A 20,640-nucleotide genomic window follows, 5' to 3' on the forward strand; every position below is an offset into this window, starting at 1 on the left:
CACATAAATATATATAACACATTTATTTAAAGTTCATATGTTAAAGATATAAAGTATAATACAACAGTGCAAAAGTGCTTTGGAATGACTCATCTTCAGTCTGTAAAAGTGTGACTGATTCATATCTGAATCTGCAGGCTGGGACTCGTATTATAAAAGTTGTTTGGCTGAAAGACTGAGACAAGGCGTGTCCTGTTTTGTCCAACAGCAATGAATAATGCTTGTATGATGGGGTTTAAAAGAATGCTAATGGGGCTGTGAAAATCTTGTAAAAAGTGGCAGGGGCCTGGTCTATGCTAAGCAGGAACAACCAATCTTCTAGTTTTGTTACTGTTCCCATTAAATTTTTATACTGACCAGAACTTTTTCAGTCTTGCTATTTTCAGTATAACCAGGAACTACAAGTGAATCATTACCAATTAACTTTACAGTACAGGCTAAATAGTCCCCATTTAATTTAGCACTTCCTTCTACATATATACATGTATTTTCATACATAGCTACATTTCAACACAGCATAGTTGGCCCAAACTATAAATGACAATGAACTGTAAAATAGTTTGCTGTTTATGATCATATATATGCATATATATATATATATATATATATATATATATATATATTCAAATTACCCCAAAATGTCAAACTATTCCTTAACTGTTTTAAAAAAGACACAAACATACCTACATACAAATAAAGGCAGCTCTTTAAAAAGGCTTGAGCAGAATTTATCGTTGCAAGATAGTATTTTCTGTTGCTCTCCATCCCTGAGCCTTCTCAGTAGGCCGACATTGTCATCTCAGCAGATGATGGGTGGGAAAGGTAGAGTGCTCAGTGATGCTGGCTTGCTGTGAAATAAAAACTGCTGCTCTGGTGCTAGCACTGTGTCTTTTTGTATGCTTTGAGGCTGTCCATGAGTGAGTCTTTAAAGAGAACAATACTTGGTTTCATAAGCTTTTTGTTCAACTTGGCTCGCGGCGGAGAATTACTGAAAGGCATACTTTGTCTCCAGCTCCTCAGCTGCCGATCCGAGGTGCATCTGTCTCAGTTTGTCTAACAACTCCTGCAACATTGGCCTTTGCAGCACTTCACCTCGTGCTCCTCCACCTGCAGGTGACCCTCTCTCGATCCATACCCGCAGCATCTGGTAGTGAGCCTCCCGGCAGGCTCGATTATCCAGCTCTGCTTGTACGATGTCTGTATCCCTAACACCAAGAGTACGCACCAGCTGCTTCAGTTGCAGCACAGGAACTAGATCCAGCACTGTGTAGATCAGGTCAGGGACTGCAGAAGGGGGATAGAAGAGGGGAGGGCGGTGTTGTTGGGAAAAGATAACAGTTAGTACAATAGCTTGCTGTATGTTTTAGCCAACACACACTGGACCATTGGTCAGGAGTATCTGCTGCTATGCACAGTACAAAATACACTCACTCTTGATTTCTAGGGGGACACAGTCAGGAAGATTGGATGGGTTCTGCTCAATCACAATGCTTTGGGGAATGGCTTTGACACTGCTGTTGTCCAAGCTATCCTCATCGCAGATCAGGGCATGCTATGACAAAAGAATAAATCAGATTTTATTGCCTGTAGATGTACATCCAGTAGGGAAAAGTAACCACAGAGAGTTAAATCAGTGTACCTGAGAAAAATCTGGGGAAACATCAGATGGTTGGCGGGGCTGTTGCAACTCCTTCTTGATAAAACATTTTGTGACCATATAGATGAAAAGAATCACCAGTACCAACAGTACAAGTGCCACAGCTGTAGCTCCAGCAATTATGTTTATGAGATGCTCATTTCCTGGTTCTGGAGCTTCATGAGGAGCCCGAGGGACATTCCAGGAAAAAAGACATGAAGACGGACACATGTTAAAAAAGCAAAAATATTTTTAGATGATCTAAAGAACACTCTGCTGTACCTAATAAAGAAGGTACACGTAAAAAAAAAAATCATAACTTATACTGCCAGTTATTTCAACACTTTCAGACATTATGTTTTGCAATCAAGAAGAGCAGAATGTATGGCTGGACAGGCTAGAGGCTGTCAGCAATGTTTATGAATTAGGTTACTGTGTTCTTATAGCAAACCTTTTGTTAGTTTGGAAACCAGTGTATTCACTCTTTCATATGAAAGTTGGGCTGATAATCATATATCTGTGCTCACCTTTTGTGTTCTGTGTAGGAGAACAGCGATCTTTGCACTCAATGGTACAACTGTGAAGAAAAGAGAGGAAGTTTCACAACACTAAAGAGGAAGTAGCACATCTTAAGAGGAAGTGATTAACACAAAAGGTCGAGGCGTCTTTTTACACATCAGCAAATAAGTTCAAATAACGCCATGTAACCGCTACATAGGAAACTGGTACTAAATGAGAGAGAGATAAGACTTTATCTGTCACAATAATTATTAATAGCTACACTCGTGTTAATGTCAACAAGAGTGTAGCTAAGGATTATGGGATCTATGGGCAGTGCATTTTTCTGGGCTCCCCTCCTTTTTTCCTCTTTTATCCGTGACAAACGTCACTGTGTCAGTCCACCTACACCATCCACATTTAAAATGGGAGTTTTGGGAACTACCCTGACAGAGATCACTGGCTGTCATAATTGTGTTTTCACAAAAAATCACCATTTTCCTTTTTTTTTTTTAAGTAAGCAATTGTGTTTTGTCTAACCAGGACAGACTTTTGCCAGATTTTACTCTCTATCCCTGTATTAAGCAGTTATGAAAGTGTTTTTGTTTCAACCAGCCCAGGAATCTGTATATTTAACAAAGGAGCACTTGTTTAGTAAATGCCAGTAACCCAGTTTTAGTGCCTAACTTCTCTCTTCTGTCGCCAACTAATGGAAAGACTGAACAAAGTCGGAAGTGTGATCTGCAAGTTTCAATTCAACAAACCAACTTCCCCATCAATGACTTGAAATAAAACCATCCCAAGCATCAGGATGCGAACAGTGCATGCGCCAAAAGCTCATTAACAATGACATACTCACTTCTTGCAAGGTTCACACTTGTTGTTGACTTTGTAGTAGTTCTCTTTACATTCACAAACAGTGTTTTTCTCTGGTGTACCTGCACAACAACGACAATTATATTTACACAACACTGAGGAAATACTTGATGAGCCAAATAATTAATAGAGAAAGCTTTTACACTGACGTATGTGAGAGTTAGTATAATTAATTATCACTGTCACATCTTAACACTTACATTTCTGTAACTGTTTTTCATCAGGTCTGCACTGCGTACATCTGAGACACTCGTACGTTTCTGAGTCAATGTGTTTTTTGTAATAACCATCCTTACATTGACAAATAGTGTCTTTGTGTATTTCACAGCGTGATGATTCAATTTCATTATTTTTATCTGTGGAAAAGTTGAAACGAGAAAAAATGAGCAAAACAAACCACTGATTGGTGCAACACTGCTAAATTCAAGAAGTGCAACAAAGTCAGAAAAAAAGGTAATGCTACTCTACCTTTACACTGCCTGCACTTCATGCAATTGGGGCTGAAATTCGACTGGTCTGTGAACTGTCCAATAGGACAGGGTGTACACTTACTTCTCTGACCAACAGCATGACACTCTTCTTCAAGCTTAAAACCTGAAAAACATTATTGTCACTTGTAAACGTAATTAAGACTTTGTAGAGAGTTGATCTAATAGTATAAGAAGACATTTGCATGCAGGATATTTCCAATTATGAGAATGCTACTGTGTGTCATGTGTGATTCTATACCTCGATGACATTTGTCGCAACAAATTCCCTTTTCAGAGAGATAGTCCCCAAGTGGACATGTCTGCTGCCCTGAAGGTTGTGGCAATGGCAATGTGGGAACTAACATACACTGCAACATAGAATATACAATGGATACACGTAGAAAAAGTTTATAATCTATCATAAGACTTTTTTTTTGCGATTTCTTGCAAAGTATCCAGTTAAAAATTTCAGGTTTTCTCACCATGAGGAGCAGTATTGTGCCCACAGAGGGTTTTTTATTCCATCTTCCTCTGTTCCCAGCTCCTTCCATTTTCTTACAGGCTTAACTCAATCCATCTGATGACACCTACAAGACAAACAATCTGTAAAATAACTTGAACAGTCAAAGAAATACTATACAGTATATTATTATTAAATTATCCAGGCAGTATGCTCTGGGCAAATGCAGAACTAAGTAAAACTCATTGTTCAGTGCCTTAAATGCCCTTCAATTTACAATTAAATCAAGATGAATTCATCTTTAACAATTCCTTATCTTAAAAGTACAGGTTAACATGATGTGTTTTATTCAACAAGGTATTTTTTTTAGCCAGGCTGGTGGCATGGTTCTCAAGGGATAGCAATGTACATTTGCCCGTCATTCAGCTGGACTGTTAAATATCCTAACAAAAAATGGATGAATTGCTATTAATTTAGACATAAGCAAAAATAAACCTATGAAGCACCACCAGTGGGTCACAGTTTGTACTACACTAGACAGGATTCTTGAAGAAAAAAAACATTCCCATCAGGCACAGCTGTACATTGTCACTGACACTACATAAGATGCTACTGTAACAGAAGATAAAATGTTTAAAATGCCACACTAGACTGTTCATTTTGTTATACAGAATACATTCATGATTACAGTGTTGCTGACTCCACCAGCTGACATCAAGTACTCCAAGGTAATCTGATTAAAAACAAAGTACATTAGGACAATGCAGCATATGAGAATTATGAGGAGATTATAAAGCCAGATTTTTGACACAGGGGCTCGACAAGACCTCAAGTTTAGAAAACAAAGTAGAACCCACTCCAAGGCCCTTATCATGCCAGTTAATACTTTACTTTGGTGGTGCATATTCCCAACCTTCCTGTTTGTTTTTTTTTGGGGGTTTTTTTGTTTGTTTTTGTTTTTATTAATTGGATCTACTTTCTAACAAAGGGATAGTACACATGAAAACAGATGACAGGTCTGCGGGTTAACATACGTAATACGTAACACCTAATTGAGGAGGGGGCTGTGGTTTCATTGGTGTTTTATATCAGCATCTTAACAGCTGAAATGAAACTATCTACAAGGTTGACTAGATGTACGAGGTTTATTAAGTTGCTATTTAGCTGAAAATCACTGAATGCTTTTCACTTATTGCTTTAATGCGACCACCGCCTTTACCTTTAAGCAAATTTTAAAGGGTGAGCAAACAGTAAAGGGAAACGATTGTGAATGTAAAGTAATGTAATGTTATCAAATACACTGGTCGTAGAGACACAACAAAGTGGTTTAAAACTCCCACATACCTGTATGTCTTGGCACCCCCCGCCCCACCCGCTCTGAAACGATGAAATTAAACGGAACTTTTTCAACATTTTAGAAAGTGTACAGTAACTTTAAAAAACCTCCACCACTGAGTGCGCTATTACAGATAATTTTGAGGAGTTTAAGATTTTAATCTAGACTTAAGACTATACAGTTGTTATCTTCTTTTGGTTTCGGTTTAAGTAGACAACCAGCACCACATAACGCCCACTCTGGCCTCAACTCTGATAGGATATGAATATCCGCTTCCCACAAACTGACACAGAAAGGTATTTAACCGTCACTTACCTGGACAAGCACTGTTAGACCGAGTGATATCTCTTTACTTCAGATCCATAAGTCGATATGAACGTAGCTCATACTCAGGATGTCTCATTTTTCTTTTCTTTTAATTGAAAGCGACAGCAACAGCGACTTTGCCTCTCGGCTGAGGACGTGCGGAGGCGGTCTTACATGAGAAATGTGAGTCACGAGACCATTTCAAGGAATTGTTAGGCAGAGTTTGGCAAGAAGGCACCTGTAAGCAGCAACGCACACACAGCAAATCCTGTCTGTGGAGAAACACAAACAAGTGAGCGCCCTCAAAACTGTAAGTGAATCACTCAAATAAACAAGACAAGATCAAGAGTTTACAATAATACAGAGAGAAACCCAGCAGCCCCCACTGTGAGCAAGCACTGGGCGACTGGGGAGAGGAAAACCAGGAAGAAATATCCAGTAGAATCTGACTCAGGGTGGGCGGTTCTCCCAGCAGGCGTCAGCCCAAAGCAGTATAGCTAAGGGATGCTTCACTGATTACCTGTGCCAGCCGTAACTATTAGTATTACCAAAAAAAAAAAAAAAAAAAAGGAGAGTTTTAAATGTGATGATGGAGCACAATGGAGCTTGGTCATTTTGGGGCATTGTACGCAAGGAGAAAGGTTTTGAGTTCTCCTCTGGATTTTATATGGAGGCAGTGCAGTGAAGCTAACTGGAGGGATAAGATCTCTTCTACTAGATCAGGTCAGTACTGGCTCTGCAGCATTCTGAATCAAGTGGAGACTTGTCACAGAGTTATTGCGACATCTTGATAATAAAGATTGGACAGTAGTCCAGACATGAGGTAAGAATTTAGTTTACAAATTCAGTTAAATGGGAGATAATGGGTCATATGTTGTGCATAAAATACTGAACATGGACACTGAATATTGACTAAATTTCATAATTACTAGTGTCTCCCTGAAGCAAATCTTGAGTAAATCCTTAAAAGCTATTAGTTTTCAGTCTGTGGCTTTTGAATTTTTAACTAATATGAACTTAATGTAGAAGTAAAAGACATACAGAAGATAAAGTGTTTTGGGTTCATAGTGAAAATTCCCCTTCTTTTTTAGGTTTGTAGTATTCCCGTACAGACTTACATGTAGGCAATGAAGTAAGTAGTAATTATAGACACCATAATTAAAAAAAAAAGAAAAAAGAAAAAAATCAGCAGGCCAGCAGAGTGTAGCCTCACATGACAACTCTCATACAGTATATGAAAGAGCTCAGTCAGCAGAGCAAGACAAATACTTCCTCAGAAAAACCACATGCTTCCTCTTCAGTGAGCAAACAAAAAAACGTGTCTTTGTCCCTCTACGCATCCTCCTCGTCCTCTCTCTCGCTCTCTCTCTCTCTCTCCCTCCCTCTCCTGCTGTCTGTATCAAACATCCTCAGTGACACACACAGTCAAACCTTGGTCCTCTCATACATGCACGTGCAGACGATCATGCTGCTGAGTTTCACACAGTGTTTTAGGGCAGCTGTTAGGACTAATTTTGTGCTTCTAGCCACGTAAAAAAAATACCTTTTGTTTATTACCTGTTTACTTCATCACAACAACGCCAACATGTTCCTGGCAAAGATTTCTCTGAAGTTCTAATCAAACATACTAATCCTTACGGTCAAGCAACATTAATAATGAAACCTCCAGATAAGCATGACCAGGTTTGCTCTAAGTCAGTTCAGAGTGATTCTGTTGCTCAGTCATCTCTCATCCAGTCATTATTGTACTCTGTCTGAGTGTTGCTGCTCGCGGAGAACCACACGGGGCTTCGGAGGCAGCCCCTTTAGGATGTCATTTCTTCACTATCGGAGGTCACGTGTTGTGGCCTGGTTTCTGTGAAAACTGAGCACAAGTGGACGTTAACAGAGTGGCAAGACGAACACAACATGATAGCTGAATGGTTGCACTTCAGCCTCTTATTCAGTTTCATGTAAGAATATTGATGTTGAAACTAGTAAAAGACACTGGCAATCAGTTGATTTTAAAAAGTAGTTTTTGCGTCTGGGAAAGACCTGCAAACAAATGCAAATGAGCAGGTTATTTCTTATTAACTCAGAAAGCTCAAACACCTACAAAATTTACACTGCAATAGAAGGAATTTCTAAGAAACTTACCACTTATAGTTTTTTACAATTCAAATTAAAATTAGCCTTAACCATCAGAAAAGGTGTAAGGAAATAGAAGCACTGAGATTGTGCCTCCTAGCATGGTCTCTACATTTGAGGGCAGAAATATTTGATAGTTCACATACTACATTTGATACCTTGACAAATGCATTCTCACACACGATGACTCATGATGTCACTTTTTAACAAGGAATTTTAGTCTTATCTGTGGATTTGGTATTGTTAAAAGAAACCTCTTTTTATTGCTCACTCCTGTCATTTCTTGGAATAATGTTTTGAGTTAAATGAGTGGTAGATGATATTTCACTAAAATGACCTTGTCACTCAACTTTAAGAAGGAGAGAAAGGGACAGGTGTAAGAAAGAGAGACAGTGATGGTTTGATGGTTTGGAGCTAAAAGATTGATTTTGGAGGAAACGAGACAGACTGGAAAAAAGTGGAGGCAGGAAAAAGAGTATGTGAGGGAGAGGCTTTAAACAAAGCTAAGCTTTCAAAGACATGTTTCACAATGAGTCATCATTTCTTTTCATTTTAATAATGCCTTGACACACTTCTGGTCCCCTATTCAGTCTGACATTCAGAGGGTCCCAGGCTACATCTTGTGTCACCTTCTCATCCACTGTAAGTACAAGCAAGATATTTTCAGCTGTATCTGTTGGTCAGACCTTTGTTAGGCATCCTGCCATTTTGAATGTTAGTAGACTTATGTATTAATGTACCTGTAATCTCACTCGCAGTTGGATGTAAAGTCTGTAGTGTTTGGATTAGTACAAGGCTGATTTCCAGTATTACTGTATGTATGTTACATGTTTTTCAAAGCCAAAATGTGTGTATTTAATCATGAATCGTGTCTATCATGACTTGTTCACTCAGTCTCTGTTAGCATGTGAATTTATCCTCCCAAATAGATAACTGTTTTCCTCCTCCTCCTCCTCCTTCTCTTCCTCTTGCTGCTCATCCTCCTCCCTCTTTATTCTTTCTCTCACTTGTTTCCCTTTTCCTAGATGCGGCCGCTTTGTTACATTGTGTTTATTCTCCTGTGCAGTCTCTCTTTCCTCTCCTCTGTGCTTTCCATACAGTGCAAAGAGACACAATATGCCTGGCCAATGGACACAGCCACGTCTTGCTGTAACAAGTGCCCACCAGGTACAGTGATTTCTTTTCATCTCAATACATTTTATAAGTTTGTTGCAGACAGGTTATAACTGTGAATTACTGTGTGTATTCTAGGTCAATATATGGTCCGGCGTTCAACAACGTCTTGTGAGACTGAGTGTGCCTCTTGCATGGGTGACCGATACATCGATTCCTACAATGTGGAGATGAGTTGCACTATTTGCAAAACATGCATAAAACGTGAGTAATTTCACAGCTTTTGTCTCGAACGTACGTGTAAGACATAAAATGTGTGACAGTCCTACTTTTCAGCCATTTTTAGACCCACAACAGGGATAGTCTTGGTAACAGCAATGATATCAATATGTTTTGATATTTTATTCTACAGCCACAACATTCTCCTTTAAAGGGGTAATTTCTTATTGTTTCTTGATTTGAGCCCTCCTTTACATTGCCAATTTGCTCTCTGATAATGAATGTATCATAATCCAGGGCACAGAAAATAGCTGTTTAAAGTATTTACATCATCAATATGTAAATATGAGCAATAGACTGATACAAAGGTAGAAGAATAATGTCAGAAATCTTAAAAAATAGAGCTGAAACAGAGCAATAGATGTCATGCACTGGTTGTGATATACCAATTACAGCAGTTGTTTCAGTTGTTCTTAAAGAAGTTAAACGATTAGTTGTTACTCAACTCTGTCTGTCATGATTTCAGAGAAGTTTGCCCATTGAAACCTAAGTCATATGCAAGGGGGTTTCCCATTCTGTGTGTCATGGTGGGATACAGTCAGAAAGAGATGAAAGAACCAGCTCAGCAGGGGGGAGGGGTTATTAGGGTGGGCTTCTGCAGAAGACGTTCATGTTGACACGATAAAGGCACCAGCATGAACAGCACAGCCCACCAATGGTGGTGAAAACAGGAGGAGGTTGAAAAAGTAGACCATCGTCAAGTCAGTGGAAAAAAAAGAAAAAAACATAAAAGTGGTAAACATCGGAAAGAGCAGCAGACACAAATGTCATTTATTACTCAGGTCTTTGCCCTGCTACAGGTGAGCAAAAACAGCCTGTTATGCTTATTTTTTAAATGTCACTGTGGAAAACATAGAGAAGAGAACAAAGATGTGAAATAAATTTTCTGTCTGTCATAACCTTCATTTTTAAAGACACAATGCTTACCCTTTGGTTACAATATGTAAAGAGTTAAAGTCTTTGAGTACATAGGGTAAGCATATTTACATCCAATGTAAACATGCGGTTGTAAACAAACCTTTGTTTGTTAGCTCTGTTTGTTAGCTCCAGTATTTAATTTTTTTTTTTGGGGGGGGGGGGGGGGTGAAGGTGGGTGTTCAAAATGTCAAAAACCTTTAATCCTACACATGTAGGGGCTTTGTGCTAATTACAGGATATGGAAATTAATTCAGGTGGAAATGATTCAACCCACACAAAACTTTTGCAACACAACAGTATAAATTTTTTTCAGTTGTTCTTAGGTTTTCATTGGGGGTTAACAGTCCAAAGATTTGGATGTGCAAACAGGGTAGGAGAGGGACCGTACCACATATTTTAAACTTTATTACAACTAGTTTACGACAGAATAACACTTTCAGCCCTCAAACTCTTTCAAATGACATCAGTTACCTCATCAGTTATATTTTTTTCCCAGAATTTGCAGTCAGCCCCTAAGTTTCATGCTTGTTTCTATCTTTTGCATTTGCTTGTGTATCCAGTGATAATCCAGTGCAAGAATAATAGAATTATAGCAATTTGAAGACTTCCAAAATAAAATTTCTCAGTGTATTGCAATGGATCACCATGGGACAGCAGAGTAAAGTAGTAAGTGGGGTAACAACCCACTAAAACCACTAGGACTGTAACCTCTGACCTCTCAATGAGAAGGATAAGCTAAAAGAATATCAATATACATTTTCAAATATAATATTAAATTCAAGTGTACAGATTTTGTTTTGATAATCTGTTGTAAATACGACATTTTAAAGGTGCTTGTGGGGACATTTTCTTGTCAGCACTGGGAAACAGTCAGGCCAAGGCATGTAGTCATTGTCTGAAGTTCCAATTCATTTGGGACCAATTCTTGTAGCTATATGCTCTTTGCATGTGTGGCCACAAGATATGAAGTCTCTCCAAACTTAAATGAATAAACTTACAAGAAACCTATAACTGATGATGATTTTCATTGTTTTAGTTTTATAACATTTGTTTTTCCGAAAACAAATGTGTGGTGATGACTATGAACTCATATAAGTAGTTTTCTGTTTGCTAATTTGTGACATAACGTTGACACATGCACGTTAAAACGTTTGTTAAACAGAAAATGTCTCATCAAAGTGAAATACTGCTTTCACTGAGAAATAACAGTTACGCCTGTCTCTAAAGAAGTGGTATCTAAAGTGATAATATAACCATCTTATGACTTACAACTAGAATCTTTACCTGCCATGCCCAGTTTCTGAGTCATTTCCCATTTTCTGATTTATGTCATGTTTTAAAGACAGACTTTGTGTATGTGTGTGTGTGTCACACACACACACACAAACTCAGTTATTATATGTTATTCTGTGATGTATTAAGTGTTTTTTTGTTTGTTTCCCCTTTACAGCAAACATGGAATATAAGTCTCAATGTAATGCCACTCATGACGCTGTGTGTGGATGTAAAGCCGGCTACAGATGCAAAGACCAACCCTGCACACAGTGTGTGCTGATATCAGACTTCACCAAACCCTGGCCCTCTCTGTCCACTACAAGTAAGATACACCCAAATTTTACATAGTCCTTTTGAAACAGCCAAAACTTGTTTTAAATTATACAAATATTTTATATTGTTTATATATTTTATACACTTTGTGCATTGCAGACACATTTTACAGAAGTTGAATTTCTTTGTTTTGGGTGGGTGGACATCAGACACCTGAGAGTCAGCTGTTGCATTACATTTGCAAGCTAATATTTGATTCGGAAAACTATTTCTTCAGTCTGCACCACTGCACTATTTGAGGTTACCATAGAAGTAACCATATTATCATAAAGTGTTTTATTAAACTTCCTGGTTCAGCATCTGCAGCACCACAGCTACCATCACTATTGGGTGTGGTCAGACATGTGGTCTCCTGCTCTCGAAACTGCACTTTACTCCGATGGCAGCATATGGATTAAACTCGTAACCAAAGGAGGGCGGCAAAACCACAATTTTCATTCATTCTTGTTAAATTCCTCATTCTATACCATAATTTGTGTTGCTTTTTAATGCAGTGGTTTAAATGAGAGATCATAAACAGCCATAAACAGGCATAGATCTCTAGAATTTTTTTGATGTTATACAAAGGTTATCCTGCTGGTGGTAATCACTTAAGACCTACTGGAACTACATACATTCTTGTAGATTATTTCATTTAAAAACACAAAGACTTGGAAGATCCTATATGTTTTATTTTGTGGAAACAAGATGTTGACGGGTGGAAACAAACAAAAAAAATGATGCATGTGTGTTCTGTATCTGGCAGAAGCAACTTAATAATGTGTGTGCAAATGGAGCTTGATAAATCCTAATTTTTACCTTAGAAATAGGAAACATTATTAGCCAAGCCTATAGTTCTCAAAAATAATTCACCAGTACTGTCTGCAACAGTGGCAATGTGTTAAAGTACAAAGACCACTGCAACCATGGCAACATGTTGTAGCACTTCAGACAACATACTACAGCATTTTGGGATGGTTGTCCAGCTTTAGTAGTTCCAAATAATTATTCTGATAAACACTTAACGTGTTCCGCCCTCAGTTAGCAACTGTTTGTTTACACTGAAGTATCCATGGAGTACCATCACAGAAGGTGACACAGGTTAATTATAAATCGTGTTGAGTGACTTTGTCACCAGTGTGTGTTATAAGTAAGTGACCTCAGAGTGAGGGCACAGACTAATCTGAGCCATGAACAGCTGAACTATTAATGCCTGTACTGAGCTCATAAGCTTCTTTTATTTCTATTCTTTTTTTGTTTTTTTTTAAGCCTCCACACCTGAAGACCTCACAACACTCCGGACACCCCCCAGAAAAAGAGGTAAAGTAAGCTAATGGTTCTGTGGCAGTGAAATGACTGAACTCTCCCTCCAGTGGGTGTTTGTTTACATATTCCAAAAATGTCTCTCTCATACATTTTTACAGATACAGTGTGGTTCCTGGTGATAATTTCCCTCCTGTGTACTGGAATTACTCTTGCTGTTGTAACAAAAATCAAGCCCCTTCTGTGCTGGATCAGGTCCAAGCATGGTAAGTAGTATTGTAAGAGTATTGTTATGAAACTCATAACCCTCAGCAATATACAAATACAAGAAGTACACTAAGCATAATACTTTTATAATTTTATAATGTGCATCAATATATGTTTTTTAATATCTAGGGTTATTATCATCGCATATTTGAATTTTATTTCTACAAAAACCTCCCCCTCTTCTTTTGTTGTCCAGGCTACTTTTTGACTCCAAAAGCAGTACCTGGACCACCGGTAACACCATACTCCGAGGATGAGGAAGTCTCCAAACCCGTCCAGGAAGTGTGTGGGAAATGTGACCAGCCTATTGATGTATGAGTTAAAGACCAAACAGGTGTTGAACCTGAAATTGGATGAGCAAAAATTAGCCAAGTGGACATTTAGTGACATATAGCCGATGCAAAATGTCTTTTGCTGCTTTGGACATTTATGACTTACGGGGCCAAACATCAGTCCGGTCCATGCTGGCAAATGGAACCACAGAGGACGTACTTTGAGTTTCAAGACTGATACGGTTTCCTGAGAGGAGACATGATTGTGTGACATCTGTGACGTTGATAAAACTGGATGAAGAGAATGTGGGAAAAAAGTGAAAATAGAGTGGGACACTGACATGCACGAGTTAGAAAGTGTGCTCTGTGCTGCTAAAAGGTGGTATCTACTATGGTACGCAAATGTTCAAGATATTTTACATTTCACATTTACGTGTATATATATATATATAAATAGACTTTTGCTGCAGATGATACATATTACAAATGTTTTGTAATAACTTACATTTCTACTTAGGTTTTTTTTTCAAAATAAAATTTTATTGTAATTAAGATGCGTAATATTTATGCAAAATATTAAACCTTAGAGAGAGATGACAGAGCTTATCAAAAAGTATTTACAGGATTTCTTAAATTATAACATCAAAGAGAATTCATCTTCCAGCTGTTCGTCGTAGAATCAAAGTTGCTGGTGTGTACACATCACAAGTTTTCCCAGAACCTGCAGGAAATAATGTCAACGTGACGCACTGTATTCCCTTCACAGTTTGCCAGAGGAAGATGAAAGGTGCTCTGCACTCATCTGTAGTTTCACAGTTTTAAAATTCTCCGGGAATTTTGCATTGGATCATAGCTCTTCCTCTTTGGACATGTGGCAGTCCTTGCCCTGCTCCTGTGAGGGGAAGAAAATGCTGTCAATCTCTCCACTCCTCTCCTCCTCAGAGAGATGAATACTGGGAGAGGATGCGGGATAGCAAACAGGACAGTCTCTTTCATCTTCTTCTTCACTTCCCACTCTCTCAGCCATCTTTCCACCTTCAACTGTCGGACCAACTTGCCCTGTAAACTGGCTGAGCAAGCTGATGATGACTGTCCCTGGGTTGTGGACATGGACTGGACCTACACAGACATTAACAGGACAGGAATGTTTTACTTGACCTGCAGAAATGCATCCAATTATAGTTTACAGAGCATCTACAACTCACACTCATAACAGTAACACAGCTGCATTTTATACACTTTTTTTTATTTTTTTAATGACCCCACCAAGTGAGTCAAAAGTTTCACATGAAAGTTTTCATTTCACACATCAGTACCCAGATTAGCTGCAGAAGGGGATGGTGGCTGCTGCTTTGCACTGAATGAGTCTCTGGGGAGCTGATGACTTGGCTCCTTTGACTTGTTAGAAGCATCTTGCCTTCCCTAAAGAGGAACATGACTATCAGATTGGGGAAAACAACTTAAAAATGATGTCATATATGTAAATACATGATAGAATGAGCACCAGACTCTTTTACACACTCACCTCATTACATAGCTCTGCAAACGCTGAAAAACAGTAGATTAAGTAATGAGTATTTACATAGTAACTAGAAGTCAAGAAAAAAGCTGCAAAGCTCATGACAAATCTCTAATCACAGTAATTTCTGTACTTCTTATGAAAAATGTTTGTTGTTTCCCAGAAGTGATGCAACCATAAGGTGTATCTGAGACGCCAGACACTGGTCCCGTCTTGGATGTAATTGTCTTACCTTGCTTGAGACATGTTTCATCTCCTGGGCGACGGATGCAGAACAGGATCACAAGGGCCACACATCCCATAACAACCACTGGACACAAGATGGCTGCCAGCTGACTGCTCGTCACGTCTGAGAGAAAGCAACAAGACTGTAGTCACACTCATGGCTCTGTGAGGCTGCACTTTAGCTGCTGCTTTTTTTTTCTTTCTTTCTTTTTTTGCAAAGCCTGAGGATCACCAAAAAGATTACAAGTCATTCTGAGTGAGTGAGTGATTGAACCAAATGTCATGGCAATACATCCAATAGCTGTGGAGATTTTTGACCCAAAAACTCAAATGTCAACCTCATGGTGGTGCTGGGAAAGGTCAGGGAATCACAAATGTCAGTAAGATGTGTCCTCTGGGCACCATTGATATATGTACCAAATTTAAAGGCACCCCACCCACAAAGCCAAAAATGTCAACCTGCAGGTGACATTACAGAGAAAGTAAGGGGATCACCAAAGTAAGCCGGATTCATCTTGTAGGGACCACAATGTGCAAAAATTCATAGCAACCTATGTAATACTTGTTTAAAATGGTGGGTTTACTGACCATGACATGGCCAAAAATTGATCCCTGTGTCTTAATACTAAAATACAAATCTATTGTAATTAAAAAAAACAAAAAACAAACAAAAAAAACCTCTTACACACTCACCTGCGCTGGGTGTTGATGGGACTGTCTGAAGATCACATCTGTGTGAGATAAGGCTGTTAAATAAGTGTTGAGTATTTCAAATCTGTGATGTCTTTACTGTGGATGCTAAAATAATAGTAATATAAAATACTGTGACTACAAGAGCATTTCAAATCATCCAAATTTTGTGGTGTGAATCTAGAGTTTTAAGACTCCACCCTGTGTGGTATTTATTTTGTGCCATATCTCAGGAAATTAACAACTCACTTGGGAAACTGGCAGGGTTTGGCAGAAGTGCTGCTATGTCCTGAGGAAATGGAAATGGAGGAAGGCGTTTGCTTATCATTTCCTGAGGTCACAACTGTTGCTCCTGGAGAACAAAAATGTCACAAGTTTGATTCCAGATTTCAGAGGACAAACACAGGCTCAAACAAAATCTCACTGACAAGTCCTGGTGTTGGTGACAGCCCAGTTGCAGATCTTTCCTCACATTGTGTCATGTACAGGTGGTTTTTGTAGACATGCCAGTTTAAACCAAGTAAAATTCAAGCAACTAGGAGGGATCTAAGAGATGAAAGGGGAAATGTGCTAAAATTTAAAGTACATGTACAGTGTCTAACTCTACAACACCTAAAGCCAAATTATAGCTGCTTTTTTTTTTTTTAAACTTATCTTCTGGAAAAGGGCTGCAGGACGTCTGGCTCAAAATCCATTTACAAACTGCTTGCTAACAACTGTAGATTTGATGGACTGCGCAACCCTTTATTAATAACTCGTAATGGCTCGAAATTGAGGAACCCAAGGTCTGTTATTAATGTCATACTAACATTTGTAACTGCAAACCAGATAACATTTATAACTGCATTATTACTGAATGGAAACACACAGCCATTTGTTACCAAAACATTTTATTTAAACAGGGGACTCTGATGCAAGAGAGTCCTTATTCAAACAACAGAATGGGGACTTTTTAACTTGATAATGTGGTAAAAACAGCTCTTACTGTACTGTTCTCTCTACATTTGTACAACTTCAGATTCTGCACACATATCAACAGCTAGTCAAACTCTGTAAGTTAATAAAATGGTTGTAACATAATAAGTCTGCAGTTGTAAATGTTAATAAGCAGTTTATAAACTGATTTGGGTCCAGATGTCCCACAGCCCTTTTCTAGCACATAAGAAGTCAAACAGTCCATTGGAAGCATCTCTCAAATGAATTAAAGAGCTCACGGATAAGACAAGCAAAGGGTCATGCTGGAGGAGGATTTTCCCCAATCTGGCAACTGGAAAAATTGCTCTTATTAATGGTGTACAACTTCTCTTTAAAGCATTAGTAAAGTATGTATTAACCATTGATAAAGCCATGAATTACAGTTTATCAACCCTCTATGAATGGTGGCTTATAAGAAAGTGGTACTGGCTTGTTTTGGAAAGGGTGAGAGTTTTAGAGAATCTCTTCAACCTACATGTAACCCCACAACTGATCTATATCTACTGTTTTGGGGATTTTCAATGTTTTATTATTTCTTATCACCAGTGTTTAAGATGTACATGCTCATGGCTCTCTGGCAGGGGCCTTTTTTTTTTTAATCAAAAATGAATACAATTGCTTTTAATATTTGAGTAGATTTTCCTGTTATCACTTGCTTATGTTTACTTAAGTGGAACTTACGTATTACTTGGACTATTAATAGTAATGGTTAATGTAATGGTTTATTTTCACATTGTGTTATCACTGTTAAGTGGAGGATCTGAACATTTCTTGGACCTCTGTTCACTTCGCTGAGAGGGGAGTCCCCAACGGGGACCTGACAACATTTTTATTTCTGTCACACGTGTCACGTGTAAATAACTGATGTGTAGCCTCTGGTATCATTATTGGTCATTTTGCTACAGTCAGTCAGAACCTCAGAAGTGTATTTTGTTTATGATGAGGCCCCCTGTTGGTTGAACCGTGTCTAATCTGACAGTTGAAAGTCTGCACTGCTCAGTATTTACCAGTTGTGGTTGTTTCCTGGATCTTGTCACAGGATGCACAGTTATCTGTGTAATGGACCTTCTGAGTGCATCTGAAACCAGCCTCACAGACACACTTTGTATTGGACACGCTGGTGCAGTTATGAACCACCTTCAGATGATAATCTAAGACAGACAAAAATAGTGGCAGTTTAAGTTATTTTTAATGACAGAAAAAGTTCATTTATAGAAAAGAGCAAAAGAGATCAATGTTGCTATATGTAGACACTTTCAGTTTACCATAGAAACCCAAAGATCACTGCTATCATTGCTGTCCTAACAGGGACAGATGAAACTAGTTGAAATTACTCATAGTTTCTTTACCTGGTCTGCAGTCTCCGAAGCAGCGATGGCAGTTGTTTTCACGGTTCCAGTCAGATGTGAAGGTTCCAGCAGGACAGGGCTGACACTCTGTGCAAGACTTCTGAAACTCACCTGGCAGAACAGAAAGAAACAAATGAGAACGACCGGATGACAAGGAGAGCAGAGCAGTGCCTGTTCTCCCCAGCTGCATATTAATGAAGGATGTGGTCATACAGCACAAACTCTGCATGCACTGTGTGCGTCATTTTTCATCAAGACTCACAAAAAAAAAACAGCGAGAGAGAGAGAGAGAGAGAGAGAGAGAAGAGGGAGAGAGATAAATACTGTGTCTCAGTGTTTCATAGTAATTTCCAAATATTAATCATTGCTGAGCTATTCATTACAAACAGTGAGTCAAAGCCAAATAAGGAACAGACAGAAAAGTAGACACAGAAATAAAAGAAGCTCATGCCAGACATCATGGTTTTCTTACCTGCAGGGCACAAGTTACACGTTTTGCCATTGATTTCATACGTCCACTTTGTCTGTTAACACATTGATACATGTAGGCATGAACCACTATAACAATGCAGCAAAGTCCTGAATAACTTATCACACATGCCATGTTAATACATCCAACAATTTGAGGTATTTCTTATAACCTTACAACCCAAGGCTTTTCTGTAAGATTATACAACAATTTAGGAAGATAAACGTAAGGGGAAGGGCATTGTTACCAGAGGAGAGGTGAGCACCAAATGTGAAGATAACATCAGGACAATCAGAAAGTATTGCACAAGTCCCATTCTATCAACAAAAATGAAGAAAACATTAAACCAAATGGCAGATGTCAGGATGTGAGCTACAAAAAATCACTTTGAAAGAAGGATATGTTCTGTAATGTTTACTTCAGCAAAAGTTTGTATATCAGCAAATCTTCTCATATCTTATGGTGTTTCATTAAAATATGATGGAAATGTAACTTAAAAGTCTTTACCTTCAGTATGATGTGTCTTTTGTTCTCCTTCTATTTTTTGTTAACTTCCTTCTGTTGAGACTCTTTTGCTCTCTCTTTCTTTCTCTGCCTTCTCACACAATCTGCCCATCCTCTGTGTCACTCTTTCCTTACCTGGTTACATCTTCCTGTCTTCCTGTCTCCCCCGCCCACTGATCTCTACCACTCTACGGCTGTCCTGTTTGTTTCAGCTCACAAAGACCCATCAGCTCTCTGACTAATGTTTCTGCATGAAAGTCTCATCACTTTCCGTACAAACTGCAAGATCTGAAGACACAGAAATGTTCTCACTACACTGAACTTTTGTCAACAACATGATGGAGGAGTAGATCCTTTCGACAGTCGATGTTTTTTTAATCTGAAGTCACAAAATATTTTCAATCACATTTAAGTACATCTAAGAAGAAAAAAACAAAGTTCTACCTCTTGTACTCAGGATAATCCATAGACTTCATGGGGACTATTTTTTTGTTAGATGGTGGTGTCACTGAAAACTTGTTGACAATTGTCCAGAGTATCTGGAATGTTGTTTCTGGACAGAGATGCTGCTGTTGGATTGTTCAATTGTATTTTTTTTCCCAATGCTGCGAGCACCACAAACAAGCTTTCATTTACCTCCATTTTTTGTTGTAACTTGGGTGAATTGGCCCTTTAATTTTAAGGTGACCTGAAAATGCTGAACTGGGACATAGGTTGTGTTTTACAAACAATCGCAAATTACATAGTTACTCAGTTGCATCTTTTATTCTTTCAGTCTCTTTCAGACACATTACATACTGTAGCTCTGCGGTGAAGCTTTTTAGCCAAAATTGCTTTGTCTTCATGTTTAAAGCTGCAAGGTCACTCATCTGGAGTACTCGACCAATGCTCAGGATTATCATAATTGTTGTCTGACGCCAAATATGACCAAACTATTTTGAGGCGAGGCTTCCACAGAAGAAGTGACAGAAGAAGTGACACTAAAAATCCACTTTAACTGCCACAAATTCCGATGAAAAGCTAATTAGAGCAATCAAAGTGTTTGCAAGTTTCTTGTCTGGTGTGTGACTGTGGACATTCTTCTTTTGCAGCATTTAAACACAAGTATATATTCAAAGCTATAGTTCCTTTACACATATAATATCAAAGCCATCGTACAGTCATTTTGCTAAAGCATTGGTATTTCAGTAGTTCATTTTTTTTTTTAAACTTGAGTTATTTTTAAACTGACTTTGCTTGGCAAACATACACTCATAAAGAAAGAGTACCAATGGAAAAAAGAACTCCATTATCAGTTGATTTATACAGTTAGAATTTTTGAGGTGAAACACAGCTCAGTCTCAGATTTCACTTACTAAAGTTAAACTGCTGAACACAGAAACAATATCAAATTGGACTCGTTATGTTTCCCACTTCTTCATGTTGTACATTTGCCACAGTAAAGGTCTTTTTTAAAAACACTCACTATACAGACATAACACTCAGGAACATACACACTGGC

General features: G+C 38.4%; 3 protein-coding genes across 17 annotated transcripts; 1 reads left to right on the forward strand and 2 right to left on the reverse strand.

Annotated features, from left to right (window-relative positions):
- Window positions 1–8: 8 nt before the first annotated feature.
- Window positions 9–5,733, reverse strand: tnfrsf1a (tumor necrosis factor receptor superfamily, member 1a). 2 transcript variants are annotated; one of them, XM_041044264.1, is made up of 11 exons: window positions 5,592–5,718; window positions 5,285–5,317; window positions 3,963–4,067; window positions 3,740–3,848; window positions 3,479–3,604; window positions 3,211–3,366; window positions 2,994–3,072; window positions 2,164–2,213; window positions 1,640–1,812; window positions 1,432–1,552; window positions 9–1,284 (listed from the first exon to the last, which is right to left on the reverse strand). In XM_041044264.1, the coding sequence occupies exons 3-11, from the start codon at window positions 4,029–4,031 to the stop codon at window positions 986–988; spliced, it is 1,182 nt and encodes a 393-aa protein (XP_040900198.1). In that variant the 5' UTR covers window positions 4,032–4,067; window positions 5,285–5,317; window positions 5,592–5,718; the 3' UTR covers window positions 9–985. The 2 variants fall into 2 exon arrangements, with proteins under 2 accessions (XP_040900198.1, XP_040900197.1); XM_041044263.1 differs by lacking the exon at window positions 5,285–5,317 and having other exon boundaries at window positions 5,592–5,733.
- On the forward strand, window positions 5,634–13,923 carry cd27 (CD27 molecule). 14 transcript variants are annotated; one of them, XM_041044322.1, is made up of 8 exons: window positions 5,634–5,765; window positions 8,300–8,351; window positions 8,810–8,876; window positions 8,961–9,086; window positions 11,470–11,616; window positions 12,876–12,926; window positions 13,031–13,135; window positions 13,333–13,912. In XM_041044322.1, exons 3-8 carry the CDS (start codon window positions 8,837–8,839, stop codon window positions 13,452–13,454), a joined length of 591 nt encoding a protein of 196 aa, XP_040900256.1. In that variant the 5' UTR covers window positions 5,634–5,765; window positions 8,300–8,351; window positions 8,810–8,836; the 3' UTR covers window positions 13,455–13,912. The 14 variants fall into 14 exon arrangements, with proteins under 14 accessions (XP_040900256.1, XP_040900246.1, XP_040900251.1 ...); XM_041044312.1 differs by having other exon boundaries at window positions 8,735–8,876; window positions 13,333–13,908; XM_041044320.1 differs by lacking the exon at window positions 5,634–5,765 and adding an exon at window positions 5,772–5,892.
- Window positions 13,924–13,981: 58 nt separating this feature from the next.
- si:dkey-260g12.1 (tumor necrosis factor receptor superfamily member 5) lies at window positions 13,982–19,279 on the reverse strand. The gene is made up of 11 exons (XM_041044281.1): window positions 19,143–19,279; window positions 18,883–18,952; window positions 18,639–18,690; window positions 18,167–18,277; window positions 17,825–17,968; window positions 16,092–16,194; window positions 15,846–15,883; window positions 15,160–15,276; window positions 14,934–14,956; window positions 14,725–14,830; window positions 13,982–14,527 (listed from the first exon to the last, which is right to left on the reverse strand). The coding sequence occupies exons 2-11, from the start codon at window positions 18,949–18,951 to the stop codon at window positions 14,256–14,258; spliced, it is 1,035 nt and encodes a 344-aa protein (XP_040900215.1). The 5' UTR covers window position 18,952; window positions 19,143–19,279; the 3' UTR covers window positions 13,982–14,255.
- Window positions 19,280–20,640: the final 1,361 nt, after the last annotated feature.

Source organism: Toxotes jaculatrix, chromosome 8 (genome assembly GCF_017976425.1).
Source record: "Toxotes jaculatrix isolate fToxJac2 chromosome 8, fToxJac2.pri, whole genome shotgun sequence".
Taxonomy (NCBI): Eukaryota; Metazoa; Chordata; class Actinopteri; family Toxotidae; genus Toxotes; species Toxotes jaculatrix.